Genomic DNA, 22,399 nt, shown 5'->3' on the forward strand with positions numbered 1-22,399 from the left:
TCTAGAGCGCACAGGCCTAATCGAAAGGTTATGATTTTGCTGTTACGTTACGTGATATGACAGTGACGTGATGTGATGTGACATGTCTGTGATCTGACTGTACTGTCTTCACCCATCCCTCTCTCACCCACAACTTTTATACCCACTCACCCCTTTCCCCCAGTGCAGGGTAGCAAACCGGTTTCTTTTACCGGTTAACCTCCCTGCCTTTCCTCCTCATCTTCCTCCTCCTCTAGAGTGCAGTGATGCGAAATTAACTAACATTTAGTGAGATGAGAATAGATGCATTAGAAAAGTTTCCGTGTTTACTTTTTTGTGCATTTACATTGCAGCACTCGTCTTCCCATGCACTTGTGATGTTAACCAGAAAGGCTTCCGGTTTGATACCCTACACTAGGGAAAATGGGTAAGGGTAAGAGAAAGGGGAAGACAAAGGGGAAGAGAAAGGGGACGTGAAGCACAGTCAGTTTGTCACTCAAGCCGGTGGCTGTTACATAGCTAAACAGTGCCCAGTATGCCTCGAAGGCAGTCGACTGTCCTGCAAACCAACTCCGCCATTGACCTCCCTATAATAACGGACTGTAAAGAGAGTGGCTGGCGCTCTCTCACCGAAGATGTTTAGGCCGTCTGAGTATTGCAGCTTGCGCACGATGTCAGGCTCGAGTTCGCTGGCGTTGACGCCCAGGGGCACGTAACGCGGAGGCTGAGAAATCCGAACGGTGCGGTGCAGCTGGAAACAGGCTTGGACGATGTTCTCCGGAAACATGTTCCTGCGCAGACAGGATGCCAGATGTTATTCTAACGCGCCAACTTTAAAGACGCCATCTACCAGGAAATGTGTCGTTGTGAGCGAAAATTCGCAGGCATGGCTCTAGTAAATGACAATTGGCAGGTGGCAAGGCTAAGCACTGATTAGTCGGCCGGTTGGTTTGGTTTGTTGGGTTTAACGTCCCAAAGCGACTCAGGCTATAAGAGACACCGTAGTGGAGGACTCCGGAAATTTAGACCACCTGGGGTTCTTTAACGTGCACTGACATCGCACAGCACACGGGCGCCTTGCTTTTCGCCGCCAGCGAAAAGCGGCCGCCGAGGCCGGGATTCGATCCCGCGTCCTTGCGAACAGTAGTCGAGCGCCGTAACCACAGCGCCACCCCGGCTTTTTTTTTCTTTATTGCATGAATTGGTACAAATACACCAGTAAAAGATCGTGGTTGCCATGCCCCTTGGCTGACAACCGTGTCTAATGAATTTTCATTACCACAAGTTCGCCCATCAGACTGAAGACCTCCTCCGCAGCGTGATGTCGATGCAAGATCTGTACGTAATTATTTTGTTGAACAAGTGTATAAACTGCGCCACCCCGGCGGAGTGTTAGTCGGCCGGTTCTGTGACGTTACGAGACGCCATATATATATATATATATATATATATATATATATATATATATATATATATATATATATATATATATATATATGTATGTATGTATGTGTGTGTGTGTGTGTGTGTGTGTGTGTGTGTGTGTGTGTGTGTGTGTGTGTGTGTGTGTGTGTGTGTGTGTGTGTGTGTGTGTGTGTGTGTGTGTGTGTGTGTGTGTGTGTGTGTGTGTGTGTGTGTGTGTGTGTGTGTGTGTGTGTGTGTGTGTGTGTGTGTGTGTGTGTGTGTGTGTGTGTGTGTGTGTGTGTGTGTGTGTGTGTGTGTGTGTGTGTGTGTGTGTGTGTGTGTGTGTGTGTGTGTGTGTGTGTGTGTGTGTGTGTGTGTGTGTGTGTGTGTGTGTGTGTGTGTGTGTGTGTGTGTGTGTGTGTGTGTACATGCATGCATTTTTGCAACGCCAGCTCAATTTTATTTTTCTAGTGTTGTACTTACTGCGCTCGCTAACCCGCTAAAACTCCGCGCTCGCGCTTACTGCGCTCGCTAAAACTCCGTGACGTTAGCTAGAAAAATGTGGCCGAGTTTAGCTTGGGACATCCTCTTCTATAAACTGGCAGGCGCGATGTCGAGGGTGAAAATGAGGTCAACGGACCAGGAAGAAAGTGCGCGAAAACTCTAAGCAGATCCCTGAATCGGAGCTTGGAGGACCTAATTAGTTTAGAAATTTTTCTGTGAAGTAATGAGGTATGTTTCTGAAGATGTTCCTTTTCGTACCCGCCCTATGATTGCATACACTGGCGGTCAGTTATACAGCTTCCGTTGCGGGCGTGAACATATATGTAGATATCGACCCAGATTTAATGGGTTATGTCGGAGTATGGTATCTGAGATACCGGAAAAATGTAGTAAATTGAATCTCCATGGAGTGAGCGCTGACCTGAAAAAGTCGAGGAAGGAGTCGAGGCCGGACACGCCGATCTTGCTCACGTCTGTCTGCAGGATCTTCTTGCCAGGGTTGAAGATGGCGACCACTATGATACCTACGAAGGCAGCTAACATGGTGCTGGCTACGTAGTAAAGCGTCATCCGGGTCATCATCCGTCCTACGGTGCCCGGCTTCACTCTGGTGAGCGCTGCGGGTGGGTAATGACGCCAAAAACATTAGGCTAAGAAAGAAAGAAAGAAAGAAAGAAAGAAAGAAAGAAAGAAAGAAAGAAAGAAAGAAAGAAAGAAAGAAAGAAAGAAAGAAAGAAAGAAAGAAAGAAAGAAAGAAAGAAAGAAAGAAAGAAAGAAAGAAAGAAAGAAAGAAAGAAAGGAAGGAAGTGTAGTTCCGAACAGCGAAGACTATTACGCGCCGGCATGTAACGAACACCACCTTTCTTCTTTCAAGGTGACATTGCATTTATTTACGCCGTCTCTCTTGATTCTGGGAAGACGTTTTGTCGTCGGTCATTGCAGCGAAGCCAACCAATGTGGCCGACAACGTGTCACCTTTCTGCTGACGTCTAAAGTGTGTTTAAACGTACAGTGAGGGACATTCATCTAATTATTGTTGTCTGTAAAGTTTGATTCCCTGGTTCATTCTTCTATTTTAACGTTTGTCCTGCAGTACAAGACGCATTTTTGAATACAGATTAAAATTTAAAATTTCCCTTTGCTCTATTTAAATTCGTGATGTCTTTACAAAAGGGACAGGTTGCCACCGTTCTGAAATGCAAGGGGGTGCAGCGTTTCCTCTGCGATCAGCGGTTTGAAAGCTGCTGTCCACGCGCGCAGTTCAACTCGACAGCGTCGTAACATTAACAACTCTTATTCGGCGGAAAAAGGCGGCGTCGACACTGTGTCGAGGAAGACTGATTGGTTCAAAAGGGCGTGACGTCAAAACCAAGTAATATGCTTAATTAGAAAACAAAAATGGTTGCTCAAGAGATCATAACCTCTGTCCAATATACCCAGAAATGTTGGCCAGATTTTTGGAATTTTTGATCGTATTTCTTCCCATGTCGTAAATTCGCAGCATAATAATCGACATATCATGCTCTTACGGTTTATTTGCCATTTATTTTCAAATACGCGGTCAGCTAATTTCTACGGCAGCACTGAACAAATATCGGAAGCCAAATGTTGCAACACTTTGCAAGCTCAGCTCACTTTTGTCGACATACGAGTACGCTCGCAAATATATCTCACAATACTCCGCAGCTGAATGACAATAATTTTCAACAGCGCAGGTGATTAGCCTTCTATGCCAGTTTCAGCTACTCGGTGCGAGCGGAGGAAAAAAAAAAAACAAATTGAAAGCACATTTCTGCTACGTCTCGGAGGCAAAGAAAGCTGGGCTTGTTTGGGTCGCCAGCCGGACAAGCTAACAGTACCTCATCAAGGAATTATGTCGCGAAAGGTTCTCAAGGTAAGGTGTCGCCCAAGTTTTCATCTGCGAATAGCGCGGTGATAGTGACAAGTCTTCTTTTCCTCTTTTTTTTTTTTACCCTTTTCTGGGGTATACAAGCCGTGTTTTATTTAAATCGGAATTCACCAGAGGTTTTCTCTTGGTTATTAGAGAGCTGTACAGCCGTCGTGATCTTTAATAACATAGCGCTGGCGTCGAACAAACTGTTTGTTAACGCCTCATACTGGCCATAAGCGTGCAACACAGTGAGAGTTCACGCACATGCACGAAGGTAGAGCGTCGTCTGCTACGCTGTTCCGATTACGAAGACCATACATGGCAGTAATTGAATTACAGTAATGGAATTACTGTAATTTAATTACTTTTCTCGGTAATTTTTAATGTAATGAATTCCTTTTTCGGGTTGGTAATTAAGTAATGTAATGAATTACTTTTTGGCAGTAATTTGTCAGGCAAAGTAATTAATTCCTTTCGAAATTACTTTTACTAAAATGCGCCACTACTCTTTCAATAGACGACGAAGTAGAGTGCCGCGAAAGCAGGAACGGCGTGCGGCAAGCAAAGCCAGCGTAACGGCTCGGCAAAGGGGGACAGAATTGAGCAGAACAGTGCGTCTGAGACCTCAACCATTCTCCAAGCAGCAGGATAAAAGACGTCAAGGGAAAGCTGAAGGGAGAGATGATGCCAGAAGGCTGGAGCTGAAAACTAGTTTGGAGCGCGGCGTAGCGCCACTCCCTGTTGCGTCGGCTAGGACACAGTGGTGCCTGGTTACATTCAACACCACGGGGCAAAGGAGGATTGGGGTTGGGGGAGATAGGCAGAAGGGTCCATGACGAGAGGCACCGTGGCTTGAGCATAACTGAGCACTGAGCACAAATGTGCCGACGTCGATTCTTGGGAGTGCGGAAGCAATAAATAACCTAGCTCATCGGGCTCGTCAAATGGTGGAGACAGCTCCGGGCCAGCAAGACGCTGGGTTCGCCGGTCATTTCAGGACCGTTCGACCATGTTTTTGTTTTTTTTTTTGCGGTAGTCTTGTTTTTGTAATCGCACGTACTGTAGGAGAGAGAGAAGGAATAGCTCTCTGGGACGGAATTTGGCGGGAAGACGAAAAAATGTGGGTGCTTCGCGTCTGGAGAACAAGTTGTTTTGCTTACTAGCTTTGCTTATTTTTGCATGGATGGAAACTAGAAAGTAATTTAAAAGTAATTTAATTACTCAGTAGAAGTAATTGTAATGTAATTTCATTACTTTTTGGGAGCAGTAATGAGTAATGTAATTTAATTACTTTTCTGGGATTTTCAGCAAAGTAATTAGTAATGTAATTTAATTCCTTTTCAAAAGTAATTTTGCCATGTATGACGAAGACACACCCTGCCACAATATATTTCTTAAGGAAAAAAAGAAAGAAAGACAGCGGGCAGTATTGCACACGTCATCCGCTTGCTGCCTGTTTTATCATATTCCCACCTCACAGGGGGTTGCTCACATCAGAAGGTTCGCATTCCAAGCAATGTTTTCCACGTGCTGCTGTATTTTTTATCTGTTGCTTTTTCTTATCTTTACTTTGCTTCGCCAGCGCGGCCTCCCGTAATATAAAATTCGACAGAAATCATGTCTAAGTCTCACATCATATTCATGCACATCATGCGCTCTCCTGCCCGTCGGGTTTTTGCAAACAGATATTGTTACAGGGCGTGTGTCCTAGTGATCGGAACAGCGTAGCAGACGACGCTCTTTCCTTGGGCGCGTGCGCGAACTCTGGCCGTGTTGCATGCAATTATCGCCGTTATGAGGCGCTGACCAACAGTTCGTTCGACGCTCGCTGTGTATTGTTAACAATCAGGAAGACTGTACAATATCTGAATAGGACAAATTTACTTTGCCCTCCGAGTCCCTTGAAAAAAGTTGGCTGAGGGCTTAGCTTGGGTAAGCCTGGAAAATTGCGAAAGCAATTTTTCAGGCGCCTTGTTTGGCGGCTCCGCCCCGACTACTGCGATGAGCAGAGCCACAGCCCCATTTATCCTCCTAGCATGACGTCACAAACAGCGAGCGCCCTCTCTCGACTGCGACACAACGCCGTGTATGGACTCGTCGCCACCATCCGATGGCGCGAGCTGGGTCTCTGGGTCTGGCGTGACGTCACACGGTCACGTGAAAATGGCGTGACGTCACCGCTGCGGCTCCTGTAAAGACTCACCGCCACCATCCGATGGCGCGAGCTGGGGCCCCGTCTCTCGGTCTGGCATGACATCACACAGTCACGTGAAAGGTCATGTATAGAGGCGCCACGACACGCCAAAGGCTCGAAGTGCTAGCAGTATTGTTTTCGCAATAAAACATGTTATTAGGGCTGAGCTTACCGGCAATGACGGAGGAGAAGACCAGCGGCAAAGTGAGCATCTTGTACATGCGCAACAGGATCTCTCCGGGCACCGATAAGAGTGTGGTGATGTCCTCGTTCGGCTCGGCAGCCGCCACGGAGTAGCCCACGACGAGTCCCAGGATGATGCCCACGATGCTCAGGCTGAGCTGCAGGTGCTTCTTCATCCATGCCAGCACCTGGGGGGCAAATTTGTTCATGAAGGGACACTCAGGTTCTTTGCATCGGTCCTTCAAAGAACATCGTCAGACTTCTACGTCACGTACGTTATCACCACAAAGCGTAGAACTAGGTGATTTGCGATGTAATCGTTTGTTCACTAAATTAAGCTCTCTTCTCTGTGAAGTTCGATAGGGACATTTCCTCACACCGGCTGGATTCTAGCGCACCAATTTAGTGAGGACTTCGACTATCGAAAGTTTACTCAGTTTAAATGTCCATAATTTCCGCAAGTTTTCGTCTTTCTCGTGCCACAACGTCATGAAGTGCTTTAGTACGCAAAATAAATAAAAATATAAGGGCGAGAACGTAAAGCGACGCACGAAAGCGGTTCGTTTTTTTTTTTTTATAAGAAAAAAAAAACAAAACACTTTACGCCACTACAGGAAGCTTGCGGAAACATCCTGTTGCGGCAACACTCGTCCGTCAGTTTTCACTGTGTTCTTGCTTTTAGAGATAACATATGTTTTACTATTAGAAGGCGGAAGGTAACTTCGATTCACCACAGCTCCTTAATTTATGGTATGGTTTATTTTCAGTATAACGCTGTCGAAATGGGAAGCTGAAGCGATGCGAGAACTGTAAACATGGGAGTTGGCCCACTCATACCTCACTCATAGTGCGCATCCCTAGTTCACCCCAGCATTTTATGTAACCCAAGCTAGTTGCATCGGCTTCATTATAGCTCTTCTAGAAGGATCGATTCCTATTGGTAGCCAGGGTTCTGATGTTTACAGACTGTTATTCTAAGTTCTTTGTGTATATGTATGTATGTGTGCGTGTGTGCGCGCGTGTGTGTGTGTGTGGGGGGGGGTGCTTGCGTGCGTGCTTGCGTGCGTGTGTATTTAGGTTAAGGATAGCTGCTGGTTGATTTGAGGCGAAATTGAGCAGCCCTCTCATGTGCCGGTTGTTTGCAATGCTCTCAATCTGTGCGCTAGTTGCTTGTAGTCTGTAGCTAACAAAATTAATTGGCCTCCTTTCATTGCAGCACTGAAAAATCAACTTTCAAATTGTTTTGTTCTTGAAAGTGTCATGCTTTTTTATTAATGGAATATTTTTTGGCAGATTACGTACTACCTCATAGTGAACATGTGCATAGCACTGAACATGTGCATGCAATTTGAACATATTCACCTTTAGCACACTGATTCAATAATACAAATTATTTATTGGCTGTACTAGTTGCTCGTGTCGCATATCACATGGTCAGGATTTTGCATGGGCTGCGGAACTGTGCAGGAGCACAGCGACTCGTCATTGTCCACCTCTTTATCTTGACTGTCCTTTCCTCACAAAAAAATTAAAAAAAACAAACAAACAAGCAAAATAATTGTATTTGACTTCATGCTGATTCACTCATTGATTGACTAAGTACTTCGATTGCTTGGTTCAACGAATAGTTAAGAATCCTGATTCCTGAAAGGACCTGGAGCGAATGCATATGTTCTTAGGTTAAACTCTCTTAATCATTCATAAAAGTTCTGGAGGGCACATGGGAGTCTTTACGTATTGCGATCAAGAAAACATCTATGGTCTAGTCCACGCTATAGAGATTGAAATCAGGAGTTCAACGGAAGCCCGTCTTGGTAGTATGAAAAAAAAAAAAATAAAAATAAACCACGTACCAAAAGATGGGATATTGTCCTCCTCCTCATACTGCGTGGCTCATTAGAGGATTTCTACTACAGTAGTTTAAAAGCGTTGTTCTGGTGACTGGAAATGACCGTGGTGATAAAGCCATAAGGACTTCGTCGCATTTTCACTAGGTCCACTTTTATTCAGCTTGGACCAAAGTGCATCCGTGGCCTGTTTGGGATGGTTGCCACCGTGATGCTATGATGGGTGAGCGCTTGGTGCGTGCCAGCGAGGCTATCTTCACGTTATTGCGGTGCCATTTGGCTCCGGGCAAGAACGCGGTTGCTCATCACTATCTTATGGTACCGACATGATTGCAGCAACCCCACAATCGTACCCTTGGCGACATGCTCTCTATGTACGTCTCCTCCAACCACTCAAGCTGGGACCTCGTCCTTCCGTATGTCACGTACGCATACAATACCGCAACGCAGTCTACTACTGGCTTCTCTCCTTTTTTTTCTCCTCTACGACCGTCACCCCTCTGCTACAATCGACACCATACTCCCGTATCAGCCAGACATATCAGAGTATACACCTGCGTCTCAAGCAGCCCAGCATACAGAAGACTGTCGACAAATCGCCCGCGCATTCACGGCTAACACCCAGTACCGCCATAAATCCAACCATGACAGCCAACACTCGACACCGCACTTCTCGTCTGGCGCTCTTGTGTGGCTATGGATACCTTCCAATGCCCCTGGACTGTCTTCAAAATTTCTTGCTAAATACCATGGCCCATACCGTGTTCTGGAGCGCACCTCTCCGGTTAATTATGTGGTGGACCCTGTTACGCCGTCCCATGATCTACGCCGGCGCGGACGCAAGATTGTTCACGTCCAGCGCCTCAAAACCTATTACGACCCTGCCGTCTTGCTCACGCCGTAAGTCGCCAGGATGTCTCCTCTTCGTCCCGCGGGTAATTGTGAAGAGGAAGAAGTGCACAAGGAACATGCCAGTCAGTGGCATCGTGATCGCTGCGCGTGCTGGATCTGACTGTGTTCGCTGCCGCTGTGTTCGCCGCTGATCTGCTCAATCCTGCTGATCAAGTCCTGTTGATCTGCTGAATAAACTCCCCATTCTTACAAAAACAAAACAAAGATTGCGAACACTATGAAGAAAACGTACGAAAAACAAAAAAAGAAAAAATATCTGTTGGAACAATATTCACGACAATCAATATTCCTCATTCTACAAATCTGAAAGGTGTATCTTTAGCTATTTTGTCGATTCGAAGGCTCCCTGGTTAAGTTTATTCAGCAGGACTGGTAGCTTGTGTTTTAATGATTCCAGTTTGTACTGAATGCGAAAGTATAGAACGAACAGGGGTCGGAAATTCGGGGATAAAAGGGCCAGTTTTAGGTCGCAGTAACGCCATGGTACGAAGAAAACTTTGATTGTCATGCTGAAAAGGAATTGTAAGCATGAACAAGCGACACTCTAATATAATATTCAAACCTACTTACATTATTCGCACTCTGCAAAGGAGGTGTCTTGGTCTTCGACTGGCGATCGACGTTGACTATGTCCTCTATTGAGTCACTCTTATTTTATCGATATTTGTTCTTTCGGTGCTTGCTCATACTAAACTGCAATAGCTTATGACCATGGCAAATAATGCATTGTAAGTACAATTGAAGTTAAACCTTTTCCAGGAGGACAGTACGATATCGAGATATAGCACCAGTCACTGAAAAAATCTTCTCTACCATGGAGGCTCCTTCCTCCATGTTCTCTACAACATAGCTTATGCCAAAGTGGCCAACAGCAGAAAACTGCTTAGCTTCTTTCGTACGCATGTGATAACGAGCCTTTTGCCCCTGGTTTTATGGTATGACACATTTTGCAGTGTAAAAATCTGAACAGAAATCGCTCAACATACAAGTAAAATACAGATAAGCCCGTGCAAAAGATAACAGTGATCTGCGCACTGATGATATCATATATGTTTATCACTGACACAAATATCATTCAGATGCAGGAAGTGCGCACGCATTTAATTACCAACTGAACATTTTTCCTGAATTCATTTCTCACTTCGCAATACATCCTCAACAAATTAATGTGAGCAGCGGGGAAACTGTGAAAAAAAAAAAAAAAAAAAAAGCACGGCAGTGTTCTAGAGCAGTACCGAGGCCGTCATATTAGTAGTCAGCCCACCCAACTCACCTTGGTTTCTGCCAACCTTTTATGTGTGTCGCAGAACCCCGACAACGCCTACGTCGGCTTAGTTGATTAGTTAACCAAGTGTATGTGCCTGACGAGAAGTGAGACATATACTGCGCCTTCCCTTTCCCATAGACCAACTTAAGGGCATAAAAAAAAAAAAAAAAAAGGCGGAGTAAAAACACGGTTTCTAAAGCCTGTAGCATCCACTCTTGTTTTGAAGGATAACATTGTCCTCTACCGAAGAAAAAGCGAGGCAGCTAAAAGTAGTGTGGTAAATACTCACTAGATGGCGCCAGCAGTCCTGTTGCACGCAGGTTCCAACGGATACAAGATTAAATGGCCGCCAGCTAGCTGGGTTCATCGTGGTGCAAGACGCGTGCAAGACTTCGAGTGGCGATCGCCGGTCGCGTGCTCTTGTCGGAACAAATCTAAGAATGCGTCAGTTTGCCTTTAGAAGATTACGTACCATTAGTGCAGTAGCCGCTCGCTTAAGGTTATTCGAAATTTGACCTACGCTTCGTTGGTGTTTGCGCGCACGGCCTGCACGCCTCGGGATAGTCTCCGCAGCCCTGCATTTGATTTTCCCCGGCTGTACACATCCATAGCTGCGTGGTGAGTACTACCTTTTGTTTGCGGGTCGTTTCAGCCTCCTCCATGTCTTGGTCTTGCCTGGAACGATAGAAACATAGTTTCGGTGTCAGAATTCAAGGGGAATCCCCTGAGATGGAATAGGTTCGTATAGGATCAATTACTGGGAATAATACTTTAGTTTCCGGTAATTAGTAGCCTTTGAAGGATGGTTTAGTTTGGACCGAAATGAAGAACGTCGGTACGGCTGGTAAGCGATCATCGCATCAGAGATGCCTTCCACGGGATTGCATTGATAAATGGTGAAATAACAGCGCAAAACAAACGAGGAAGAAAAAACACGTGAACACAGGACGGGCGTCGACTGCCAACTGTTTATTTACTAAAATCAAGCACTCAATCAAGTTCTTCGTTTTCGTGTTTCTTCGTCCTCGCTTGTTTGGCGCTGTTCTTTCACCATTTAGCCATGAACCAACTAGTCCAGGCAAAAGTCCTGATTTCATTGATCACACATCTATCAAGAACTCCGTGAACCTAGTATCCAGGCGAAAGTCATGATTTGAGTATTTGTTTTTCGCTACGCAGTAACGTTGCATTATCTTAATACGGTACGTCGGTCACTCACTGAGCATGCAGTTGTATAGCCGGCCGAGCACGAGATCTTATTCCATTTGAAATTTGAACTACCGTTGAATACTTACCTGAAGGATGTTGTGTGCTTTACTGTATTCTAAATAAATTACGCGGAGTACTCAGGTCTCGCCATTTTTATGTCTTATGACCAAAAGTGTCCTTGTTCCCCACGTGATTCCGGTATGGAAGCGACAGAGGTTCAGTTGCATCAATTACTGAAGAAGGAAAATGGCCAAATTCCAACTGTATTTTCGCCATCAATTGGGCTCAACCATTTGAACCCAGTCGGTAACTAACCACCGAACCAGTTCATTCTGCTGTAGATTTGAACTGCCTAGTGAAAAGAAAGAAAAAAGAACATGATTCCACCTAGACCCGATCACCTTTTCCCCCAGGTAGTCTGGGGTGTACAGTGACAAGAGGATTAAAATTATGAGAATTTCACGCTACGATGGCCATCAGCCACATCATTCATCACGCATTATAGCCCAAAAGGAACAGTGTAGTCAGACTCTACAAACACGAGTTCAGAATATAATTGCGCAACATGCAAATGCTGCTTTTACGCCCATTTCACAGGACTCTCGCACTGAGACCAGTGGCGCTTTTTCGTCGAGCGAAATTTTATTTTATCACAGCCGAGGTGTTGGTGGAAACGGACGAAAACATTTCAGGAGATAAAGCTACTGTTATTTTTTAAAGGAATCAGATTAGTTCATTGTTTTGATGAAATAAACCGCGGATCCCTATCAAGGAAGCAACTGGGTTAAGTTGAAAGGTCAATTCGAAACCAATTTGTGTGTGTGTATGTTTTTAATCAGAGGGCAACAAATTCATTTGGTCAAAACTTTAAGAAACCGATTGAGCAAGCAACTAATATCGTATAGGAAGTGATGACACTATTGGAGGCCCCATGAACCACTTGGCGGTAGTGTAATGCCTAGAATGTCCTAGGCACTATGGGAATTCAATAGGAATTGCAGAACAAATTGGACTGTCCAACTACGCCATGATAAGCTAACTGATCGATCTATCAATTCATTTGAGTCGAATCCGAATGCCGAATTAAGTCGATTGCTTCTTTTCTTTACTTTTAGAGATGCAATGCTGCCAAAATTGTGTACGCTTCGGTTAATCCGACCAAATACCAGCAAAAGTATATTTGATTGCTCAGTGGGATAGAAAACAGTAATCCTGCAATCATCGTGGTGGCCTTGTTAACCTGATTCAAAGAACGATGTAATTTTTTCTAAGGCCTCATTTCGTTTTTTACTTCGAGTTGAGATAAATTTGGCCCTGTTGTACTTCATATAATACATAGGATATAATTACAGACCATTATAACGCCATGTAATGTGGCAGTGGGGCAGATATAAGAACACTACAGCAGAAACTTTTGGCAGTCCGATAGACTGCAGCGTACCGCAACAAAATATATCCACATTTTTATTAACAGCGTTCTACATCTGGATAAATTAACATCGGAATTCATCACACATTGAATATAGAAATATCACGCAAAAAAAAAAAAAAAAAGTAGCGGTCAAAGTTTTTGTTTCGTAGTCTTCACTGCTCATTTATAACTTTGCTTATTGTCCATGTCTATTTAAACCAGTCCGCAAGGATAAGTGAGGACTGGATATGAATTGTGCGCTGTGGGAGTCAGCAAATTGAACGGGACCTTTTCATGTGGTATATTTGCAACCTAGGCGCGCGGCGAGAGGTTCGCCGCGCGCCTAGGTCAGAACTATCGCTTCACGCTATAGGTTTTTCTCGCTCTCTTCTTCAACCGTTCGTCGTACTAAAGCTTCCTTTGTTCTTCACGCGCCTGACACGCTGATGTAGTATAGCGTCAGGTGTAACGAGGGTGTTAGATCGGCATAGAGTATAATTGTTTCGCTGGCGTGTGCGACAGACGGGTGGTCGGCACGTCTCAAGCAACACAGGGGGCGTGGCGTCGCACATTATGGTGAGCTTCAGACATATTCAAAGGCGGTGTGTTGCTTCCCTCGTTATGCCGGTGGTTCGCCGTCACAAACGATTCCCCGGCAGCCGTGCGCTATCATCCACGCCCCGTCAAAAGCAGCTGCGCTCCCTCGACGATGTCCTTGCAAAGTGTGCAGAAAAGCAGCTTTGCTGTGCTCGGGTACACAGCGTGGTCGCTTTTTCCTTCAGGTGGTCTCACGCTAGCATAGAAATGTGGCTGCCAATTTCTAGCACATTCAGCATAACCAGAATGCTGGAAAGGGTAGAGGGAAATATTGGCGCCCCCTCGCGGAAGGTTGAACACGAACCAACGGTTTACCAGCGACTTCGTTTTTTTTTTTTTTATCACCGCTAACTGCAGTCACGAGAAAGCAATCGGCAACCATAAGCGTAAGCTTCTTTTTTTCCCTCTTTCCTTAGGTTGTCAAGTACCACGCTTAGATTTAGTAATGCGGGCGACTGTGCAATCAGTATGGAGAGAGAGAGAGACAGAGAGAGAGAGAGAGAGAGAGAGAGAGAGAGAGAGAGAGAGAGAGCTTTTAATGAGCATATAATCAGTAAAAATTCGCAGGAGCTGGGTGGTCGGTGCCCCTAGACCAGGGCTCCGCTGGCAGCAGCTGACTTGCGGACTAGCTGGATAATCCAGGCTTGCTGGTCCAGGTTGTCGCTGGTCAGGGCCGCCTCCCACTGCTCGTGTGTCGGGCATGGCACTATTAACGTTGGGTCAGGTTTGTCCTGGCATTCCCAAGAGATGTGATAGAGTGCGGGGCTTGCACCGCACCAAGGACAGTAACTCGTGTATTTTGTTGGGCTTATCTTATTTAAAATTTGAAGATTACGGAATGTGTTTGTATTTTTCTCCAGTCTATAGCGTTGGAGCAGTTGTTAGTGCTTCCGCAACACTCATGATCAAGAATCATCTGAAATGATGTCTAAACTATGTAGTGCAAATTTGTGAGGAAGATTTATGTTTTAGGCATTATCAATGCTCGCATGGTGCGGTATTGTGGAGCTCTCTGAATTAATTTGTTGCCAGTGTACACTGTGTGGGAGCCGGTCGCTGACACTAGCGCCACCAAAATCACTACAGATTTTCTGTAACCCACACCGACAGTTTCCAGGTGCACCCAGAAGTGTAAGGGCAGCCTACATCTCTCTACAGTCTACGGACAATCTGGTCCATCTGTGACCAATGTAAGGAATCCACAGAACCAGAACAGCTCCTTTTTGAGAAAGCATTTCTGTTAGCAACAGTCAAAGCAGTAATGGAGTCGCATTGTTGGAGCGATATAGGAAACGCAGCGAGGCTTGGTAAATTCGATCTAGTAGAATTTCATGATTATTCGAACCCCGCGTAACCGAAATGAAATTTCGCCCGCTTCTATAGTTTAAATTACAGAATTCCCGGGGCATTCGTGTGCAATCAATAGTTATCGCCCTTTTTTATACATGATTAATTTTCTCGACAACATAGTAAGATTACAGGTTAAGGTTAACTCTCAGCTTCTGTAACGCATTGTGAGGATACTAAAATAATATTCGCCACGTTTGCGCTAGTCACGAATAAGACGTTGCGAATTCACGCAAAATCCGGTTTCAACCGCACAGAAAGCGCACGAGATCGTGACGCGAGAACGTTTCACTAGGTCCTCTTCTCGAGGCGACGGCTTGTCATGTGATTCCCAATGGGTCATCATGTGTCTGGCATAGCAAGCCGCGTGACCACTCCAGTAGGCTCTACGGCTGAGCGGGCGTATAATGTTTCCTCAGAGAAGTATACAGGTTTCCATCAGAGAGCGGGCGGTGTGAACGAGAGGCTGGGGCGGCGTGTTTTAGTGTCCCATTTCCGCTCTTTATGCAATCGTTTCAGCCTGAGAATAAAGGTGCACTGGCGCAAATCCTAATAAGGGCGCAATAAAATTTCAGTCCGCAGATGGTGCATTGCCGCAAATCCTAATAAGGGCGCAATAGAATTTCAATCCGCAGATGGTGCATTGGCGCAAATCCTAATAAGGGCGCAATAGAATTTCAATCCGCAGATGGTGCATAACTATATTACTTGAAGCCTATACAGCTCGTTCAGTCGAAAATCCATCGTCGTAATCAAATTGAGGAAAACGGTTTCGGAGAAGATGCGCATGTGATTTCGTATCAAAATCGTGCCGTAAACCTACTTTGTTCACTGTTAAGGGTGGTGACTATATTCTTTCGCTTTCCATTTAGCATTCATATGCTACTTAAGTGGAGGTTAGTTTGTGATACGGACTCGAACCAACGCCATATGCACCTCAGACAAGTGTAGGTGTCCACTGGGAAGTGAAATACTGCGCCGTCCTTTCCGCAAAAACTAACTGAAGCTAAAAATGTAGAAGTATTCGCGGAATAAAAAAGTAACGTTAAAGACACCAGCATGTCTACTCCTAGGGCGAGGTTCCCCGTAATTTTTCCAACTGATAGTTTATTGAAGACTCTCTGCTCATTGGATTCGTTGGCTACTTCTCTTTCCTTCTAAGCTCAGCTGGTAAACAACATGCTAAGCCTGCTCTCTTACATAAGCGGCCTTTCAAGCAGTGAAAGCTACACGCTGCCTCATTCACAGCCCACGCTTAGTAGAACTTGGCTATAGCCATTAAGGTTATCCCAGTTGGCCTTTAGTGGGATAGCAATTGTTGTTGCACGCCCTGGCGTGCATCAAGAATGCAATGCTGCTTGTAAAAACAAATGACATCAATGACAGTGGAAGCCAGGTACATGTCGGTCTTGCCAATGTGTAGAGGAAGAGCCTTTACATTGCACATGAAAGCACTCCTTTCGACGAGGGCCCAAATAAATACAACTTTTTGACGCCGCGCGTCCCAAACGAATGTGGCGCAGTGTATGCCCAAGGTATACGGGCAATATGGGCTGAAGCTTCCTGTGGCGATCGCAGCGCCTTAACGCATAGCCTAGCGAGAGAACCATTCTTTTTTTTTTTTTTGATGCACCAACTATAATATCTTGCTGCTTTTCCCACTCGGCTTGCCTGCGCTTGTAGGTATTAAGCTTCCGTGGTCTACCGAAGCCACGCGTGATGTGCGTCAGCTAATTCGGCTGAGCAGAGAGCAACTGGGAAAACAATGCTATCATAAACCTTTGCATGGAATGTAGTTGCTTAGAGTATGGTCAAGACTAGTAGCGACACGAACGGCGGACGGCCGCAGTTTTAGGCGCGCTGTGGAACAGTTGCAGCGCCGTCTGGGCAGTGCACGTCATCCGTATGCGTAGCAGGGTCAGTACCCTTTTTTGCTGGCGCGGTCGTTGCAGCGCCTAACGGCAAACACGTTAGCTTTCTGTCCCGGTAGTGACGCTTGTGGCCTCCAGCTGGCCTACGGGTACAGCGATACATCATAAGGTATTTACTAAGGTAATCGCTATAGAATCAGGACAACCTTAGACTGCAATCAAGCAAAGGATCAAGCAGGTTTTTGGAAACAGTACTCTACTATCGATCATATCCATACCATCAGCCAGGCGATAGAAAAATGCTCGGAATATAACCAGCTCTTATAGATAGCATTCATTGATTACGAAAGTGCATTTGACTCAGTAGAAATTTCGGCGGTGATGCAGGAATTGCGAAATCAGGGGGTAGACGTGAAAGTGCTGGAAGATGTATATAGTGGCTGGACAGCAACCATAGTATCTGCATAAAGAAAGTAACAAAATTCCCATAAAGAAAGGTGTTAGGCAAAGAGACACGATCTCCCCAGTACTATTCACAGCTTGCTTAGAGGAAGTATTCAGAGACTTGGAATGGGAGCAGTTAGGGATAAGAGTAGATGGAGAATATACCTCAGTAATCTGCGATTTGCTGATGACATTGCCTTACTAAGCAACTCGGGGGATGAACTGCAAATAATAATTGATGACCTAGACAGGAAAAGTAGAAAGGTAGGCTTGAAAATCAATATGCAGAAGACTAAGGTAATGTTCAACAGCCTCGGGAAGGAACAGCAGTTTATGTTACGTAGCGAAGCACTGAAAGTAGTAGGCGAATATGTCTACTTAGGACAGGTAGTAACCGCAGATCCGGACCATGAAAAGGAAATAACAAGAAGAATAAAATTGGGATGGAGCGCATTTGGCAAGCACTCGCAGGTTATGACTAGCAGCTTACCGGTATCGCTCAAGAGGAAAGTATACAACAGTTGCATCTTACCTGTACTCACCTCTGGGGCTGAAACGTTTAGGCTAACCAAGAGAGTTCTACTTATGTTGAGGACAACGCAGAGGGCTATGGAACGAAAAATAGTAGGGGCAACATTAAGAGATATAAAGTGTGCAGAGTGGGTCAGAGATATAACTCAGGTTACTGGCATTCTAGTGGAAATCAAGAAGAAATGGGCATGGGCAGGACATGTAGTGCGAAGAGAGGATAACCGATGGTCGCTTAGGGTAACAAACTGGATTCCAAGGGAAAAAAAGCTTAGCAGGAGGCGGCAGAAAGTTAGGAGGGCGGATGAGGTAAGAAGTTCGCAGGGGTCAAGTGCATGCAGCTAGCACAGAACCGGGTTAATTGGAGAAATATGGGAGAGGCCTTCGCCCTGCAGTGGGTATAGTCAGGCTGATGATGATGATGATGACAAATATGACACGTTTTTTTTCTTACGCAAGGAATGAAAAATGCCTTCACTGTGGATTTTATACTATTTACTTTCTAGTTCTTTGGAGTAATCTTATTTTTTGAGCTTGAATATTTTGCCACACAGTTCGCAACGGCCCTTTGCATTGTTCATCATCATCATCTGCACGCGTTTCTTTCCAAGTAGCGCGACCAGTGGCGCTGACCTTGGAAGCGCCACGAGTGCTCCTATAAGAACAGGGCCGCGCCAGCCGTTGGGAGCGATTTCCGCCCCTAGGATGATGTTATCGTGCTAATCTTATTTTGTTTCCTTATCGACTGTAAGTACGTACAGAGCAAGTCGAAATATTTTGAACGTGTTGGAAGCTTGGCGTGCTACTTGTCTTGTTGAGCAACTATATGTCAGCCAAACGCAACCGTGTGTTCTTTTCGCAGATGGCGTCGACAGTGTACTCCTGCCAGCACTGCAGCATGCATTTCAGCGGCCCGGTGCCTTACATGGACCACGTGAAGAGCGCCAGGCACCAAAAGAAAGTGGCCACCCAGAAGCAGCTGGAAACGCTGAGCGAAGGTTTAAGAGCTGCCGTCGAGCCCAGCATGGAAACCCAGATATCAACGGTGCCTGCTGTTGGCGCGGCCACTCTTCTGTCGCATAGTACCTTGCTTTCGTTCGTGTGCAAGCTGTGCAATGTGTCCATGAACTGCCAAGAGGCCCTGATTGCCCATAACAGCGTGAGTTGGGTTTCACGAGAAAACACTTCGAGATTTAGCCATAGCATGTGATGGTATGCGTCTTATGCCGTTTCCCCCCCGCAATATTTCACATCTACCTGTTGAGAGAATATCATTTAGGGCTAACGAGGTCCGGCTGTACACTGGACCGTGTGAAATATGTGCGAACTCGGCGTGGTCTTGTTCCGCAGAGCTTCAGCGCATCGAGGCTAGCGGCTCGGGAGCACGCGGGTCTGGAGGCGGTGCTTGCAAATGTGATAGCATTTTAATCCCTGAGCGACCAAAGCATTAGCAACCAAAAAGTAGCATTGGTTTGGTTTGTGGGGTTTCACGTCCCAAAGCGACTCATGCTATAAGAGGCGAAGTAGTAGAGGACTCCGGAAATTCCGACCATCTGGGTATCTTTAACGTGCACTGACATCGCACAGCACACGGACGCCCTTTCGCCCCTATCGAAAAGCGGCCATCGCGGGCGGGACCCGCATCCTATATAGGGCACAGTATTCGAGCGCCTTATCCACTGCGCCACCGCGGCGAGATAAAGCAAATGGCATTGGTACTTTTAAAATCGATAGCGTGTCGTTTGTCAGACGACGAACATCGCAGGTCATCCGAAATCAGCCGCTTAGCTTGGCACTCATTTACAGGTGCTTATTAGCATCGCCAGCGGATAAGAGATTGCCGTGCCCAAGCTTGGTACGCCAGTTGATAACCTTGCTTAGAACGGAACAACACGCTGCGTTGTGCGAAGTGCAGAAACGCCATCTCATTGCGTTTGGCCGCTACCAGCACACATACCTGTGCGTTTCTCAATGAAAAAAGCGCGGTGCGCTTCCAGGCTATAATCTTCTAGAGCATTATATCCAGGCCCCTTTGCGCATGCGCCACTTCATGCGCTATTTCGATGCGCGGCCACGTTGAAGCAGTGTTCACACATATTTTCGACGGCCCTGTACGTCGTGATTCCACGTAACTTTAAATCTGTGTTCATTTCCTGTAATTAAGAATATTATAAAATGTATCTTATGCCGGGAGATCCGTATGAGTCTGGTAGTGGGTGCGGTCCGTCATCAAATATTTATCAACGACGGGTGTGTAGTAATGCGAATTTCGCCAACAGCTTAGATGTGATATGTTTATGTCAGTTTGCAGTGCTTAGTAAAGGTGGGTGTGGCGGGGGATGTCTGCTGTGTTTATGCCGTTGCAACTGCAGTAGTGCCACAGTTAAGCTCTATATAGTGGCCTCATTTTTTTTTGGAATTGGATTATCCAGGAGGTGCCTGAATTGGGTGTGAGCTGCGCAGTCAACAATGTTGAAGTAGACAAGTGCATGTCTGCCTGAGGCTTTGAGGACGCGATAACGGCGGGTTAGGATTAGGCGAAAGCAAAAACCTGTCATTTCGTGTCGTTTGTTTGCGTGTTTTGTAAGCTATGCCGCCGCGAGTTTGCTGAATTTGCCGTACAAAACTGTCACAACAGAACAGAGACCACGAGCACTGCAACTTTCACAGCCCCAACTAGTTCTTGATAGAGGTCACTCGTGAAGGACTTAGTGATTAGCGCTAGCTTGGCCCGAGCGCTGAAAAGATATTCAGGCAATGCGGCCGAATTTTCACGCCTGTTGAGCGACTCGGGCCTCGGCTAGTGACTATGATGCCAAGAAATGTGCCCGTATATATTTTCATGTCTTCTCACCACATCGCCACCTAGCCGACCATCTTTTTGTTGTTCCTTCCCCAGCAAAGAGCAGCTAGTCAGATATTAAGGCGATAGCCTTTATATCTGACTTGCTGCTCTAAAAAGGCGATAGCCTTTAAAAGCTATCGCCTTTAAAAGCTATGAGCCATTATAGCCTCGCAGATCATGTCCGTCCATCCGTAACTATTTCGTTACGTGGGAGGCGGTAGTTGGAAGCTGACACGGCCGAGCACTTCCTGACATTACGTTTGGCAGGAGCTGCCAACTAGGACCTCTTCTTTCATATAGGAGGATGATATCAGAATCAGCATGCCAAAACCTTTGCATTCACGTTATCCCTAGACCACGCAGGCACGTTCATACGGCTCAGTTAAAGCGAGGCTTTATATGTTAGCTGGTAGCTTACGCTATCGCGTCATCGCGAAGGTGGGAGTGAAAACAGAGAGAAAGAGGTGCCGTAGTGAAGGGCTTCGGACCACCACGCGATAGGGGCTTTCGCCTCATCGCAGCTTAGTGGTCAAGTGTCCCCTAGAATTTTTCATCTTTCTGACCGGCTTTTCTGCCCTTACAATAAACTATCTAGCTACCACTCTTATAGAGCCAATAACCTACATTCTTTTTCCATTTATGTTGCAGGGCAGAAAGCACCAGAAGGCGTTGCAGAGAGAAGAGGTCTTGCGCCAGATATCGCTCGGTGATGGCATGCGCGCCCTGTCCTTGTCCGACACGGCACCGAAGCAGGCAACGACGTCGCCCATGGCAACCACATCTCTGCCACCGAAGGATGAGACGATGGAGAACTATGGGGAAGGACAGGTCGACCTCTCGTGTCAATACTGCGGCATCGTTCTCTTCAAGAACCTTCAGTATAAGTTAGAGCACTTGGAGACGGACGCCCACTACAACAAGAAACTCCAGGGCATCGGACGACTCGGCGGCACGCCGAATCAGTAACCAATGGGAGCTAGAGTCGAGAACAACGTTAACAAGATCCCGTAAATCAATCTCCTTTGTTTTTGGAGGGAGGCAGCGTTTATGGCTATGGTGGTAGTTTCAATCATGAGCTTGTACTTTTCTATGTTTGGAATATCTGTGGACCAAAGCAAAGGTTAAAATTAACGTCGGATGGTATTCACACGTATATATCCCACTGGCATATGTTTTACCCCACTTGTACAGGGCGTAGCTTTTGTTTTTTTGTTAAAGCAAGATATACTAGTTTTCTTTACGAATGATTTATATAATGCTGTTACGGAGCAGAACGAAAAATACAAATAAATTTGCTTAATGTCTTGCGTTTGAATTTTTACGACTTATTCGCAATTTCAGCCTAACGTACGCAGTGTTCCTTTTTCTGGCTGCAAAAAAAAAAAAAAAGTAATCCCGTGGTTGTAGCGCACGAGATTTACACTACCGTACTGGAATTTTAGCACGTACTATTATATTATTTAATATCGGTTTTATGCGTCTATTCGAATATGTGCGCGCTCATTAACGATAGACTTTATTTACAAGTTTTTCATTACCGATCATTTCTATTTCTCTAAGTATTTTATACCATAATCCTCCGAATTCATAACTTTCAATTCTGGCACTTATTATTCTCTGCATGAAAGGCATCAAGGACGCCAGTGTAGTTGTCTCATTATTTTGAGTTCGCGTACCAAGCTGGCATGTTTAGGACGTCTTGCGAGAGAATAGCATTTTCAGCGTCGGCCAAAATAGCCATCGTGTTCTAACATTATTGTGCCGCAGAAAAGCAGGTTACACTGCCTAAAGCCTCGTCGACAACAGTAAAAACCTGCGCTGGTGCACCCTCATACCGAGAGTGCATCCACCGAAAGAAATTATTTCCTTTACAAAGTTGGCTCTCTGTTCGACGTTCACATGCTTCACATTGCTGGTGGTCGGCAGCGTGTTTCCCGGAACGGCCGTTAGGAGTGCGCTGCAGTCG

At 45.8% G+C, this 22,399-nt stretch overlaps 2 protein-coding genes across 3 annotated transcripts in view; one reads left to right on the forward strand and one right to left on the reverse strand.

Moving 5' to 3' along the window:
* LOC146173639 (excitatory amino acid transporter 2-like) overlaps positions 1-22,399 on the reverse strand; it is a 51,593-nt gene that overhangs the window by 9,016 nt on the left and 20,178 nt on the right. The window contains exons 3-6 of the mRNA XM_084583951.1: positions 10,811-10,856; positions 6,145-6,343; positions 2,309-2,504; positions 610-770 (exon numbers count right to left, since the gene is read on the reverse strand). Of these exons, the coding sequence (XP_084440077.1) occupies positions 610-770; positions 2,309-2,504; positions 6,145-6,343; positions 10,811-10,843 (589 nt within the window). The 5' untranslated portion in view covers positions 10,844-10,856. The remainder of the gene's footprint in view (positions 1-609; positions 771-2,308; positions 2,505-6,144; positions 6,344-10,810; positions 10,857-22,399) is intronic.
* On the forward strand, positions 10,516-21,594 carry LOC146173640 (uncharacterized). 2 transcript variants are annotated; one of them, XM_084583952.1, is made up of 3 exons: positions 10,516-10,799; positions 18,451-18,747; positions 21,082-21,594. In XM_084583952.1, exons 2-3 carry the CDS (start codon positions 18,451-18,453, stop codon positions 21,397-21,399), a joined length of 615 nt encoding a protein of 204 aa, XP_084440078.1. In that variant the 5' UTR covers positions 10,516-10,799; the 3' UTR covers positions 21,400-21,594. The 2 variants fall into 2 exon arrangements, with proteins under 2 accessions (XP_084440078.1, XP_084440079.1); XM_084583953.1 differs by lacking the exon at positions 10,516-10,799 and adding an exon at positions 18,204-18,335.

This window comes from Amblyomma maculatum, chromosome 11 (genome assembly GCF_055883805.1).
Source record: "Amblyomma maculatum isolate TAMU_Amacu chromosome 11, ASM5588380v1, whole genome shotgun sequence".
In the NCBI taxonomy this organism is placed as follows: Eukaryota; Metazoa; Arthropoda; class Arachnida; order Ixodida; family Ixodidae; genus Amblyomma; species Amblyomma maculatum.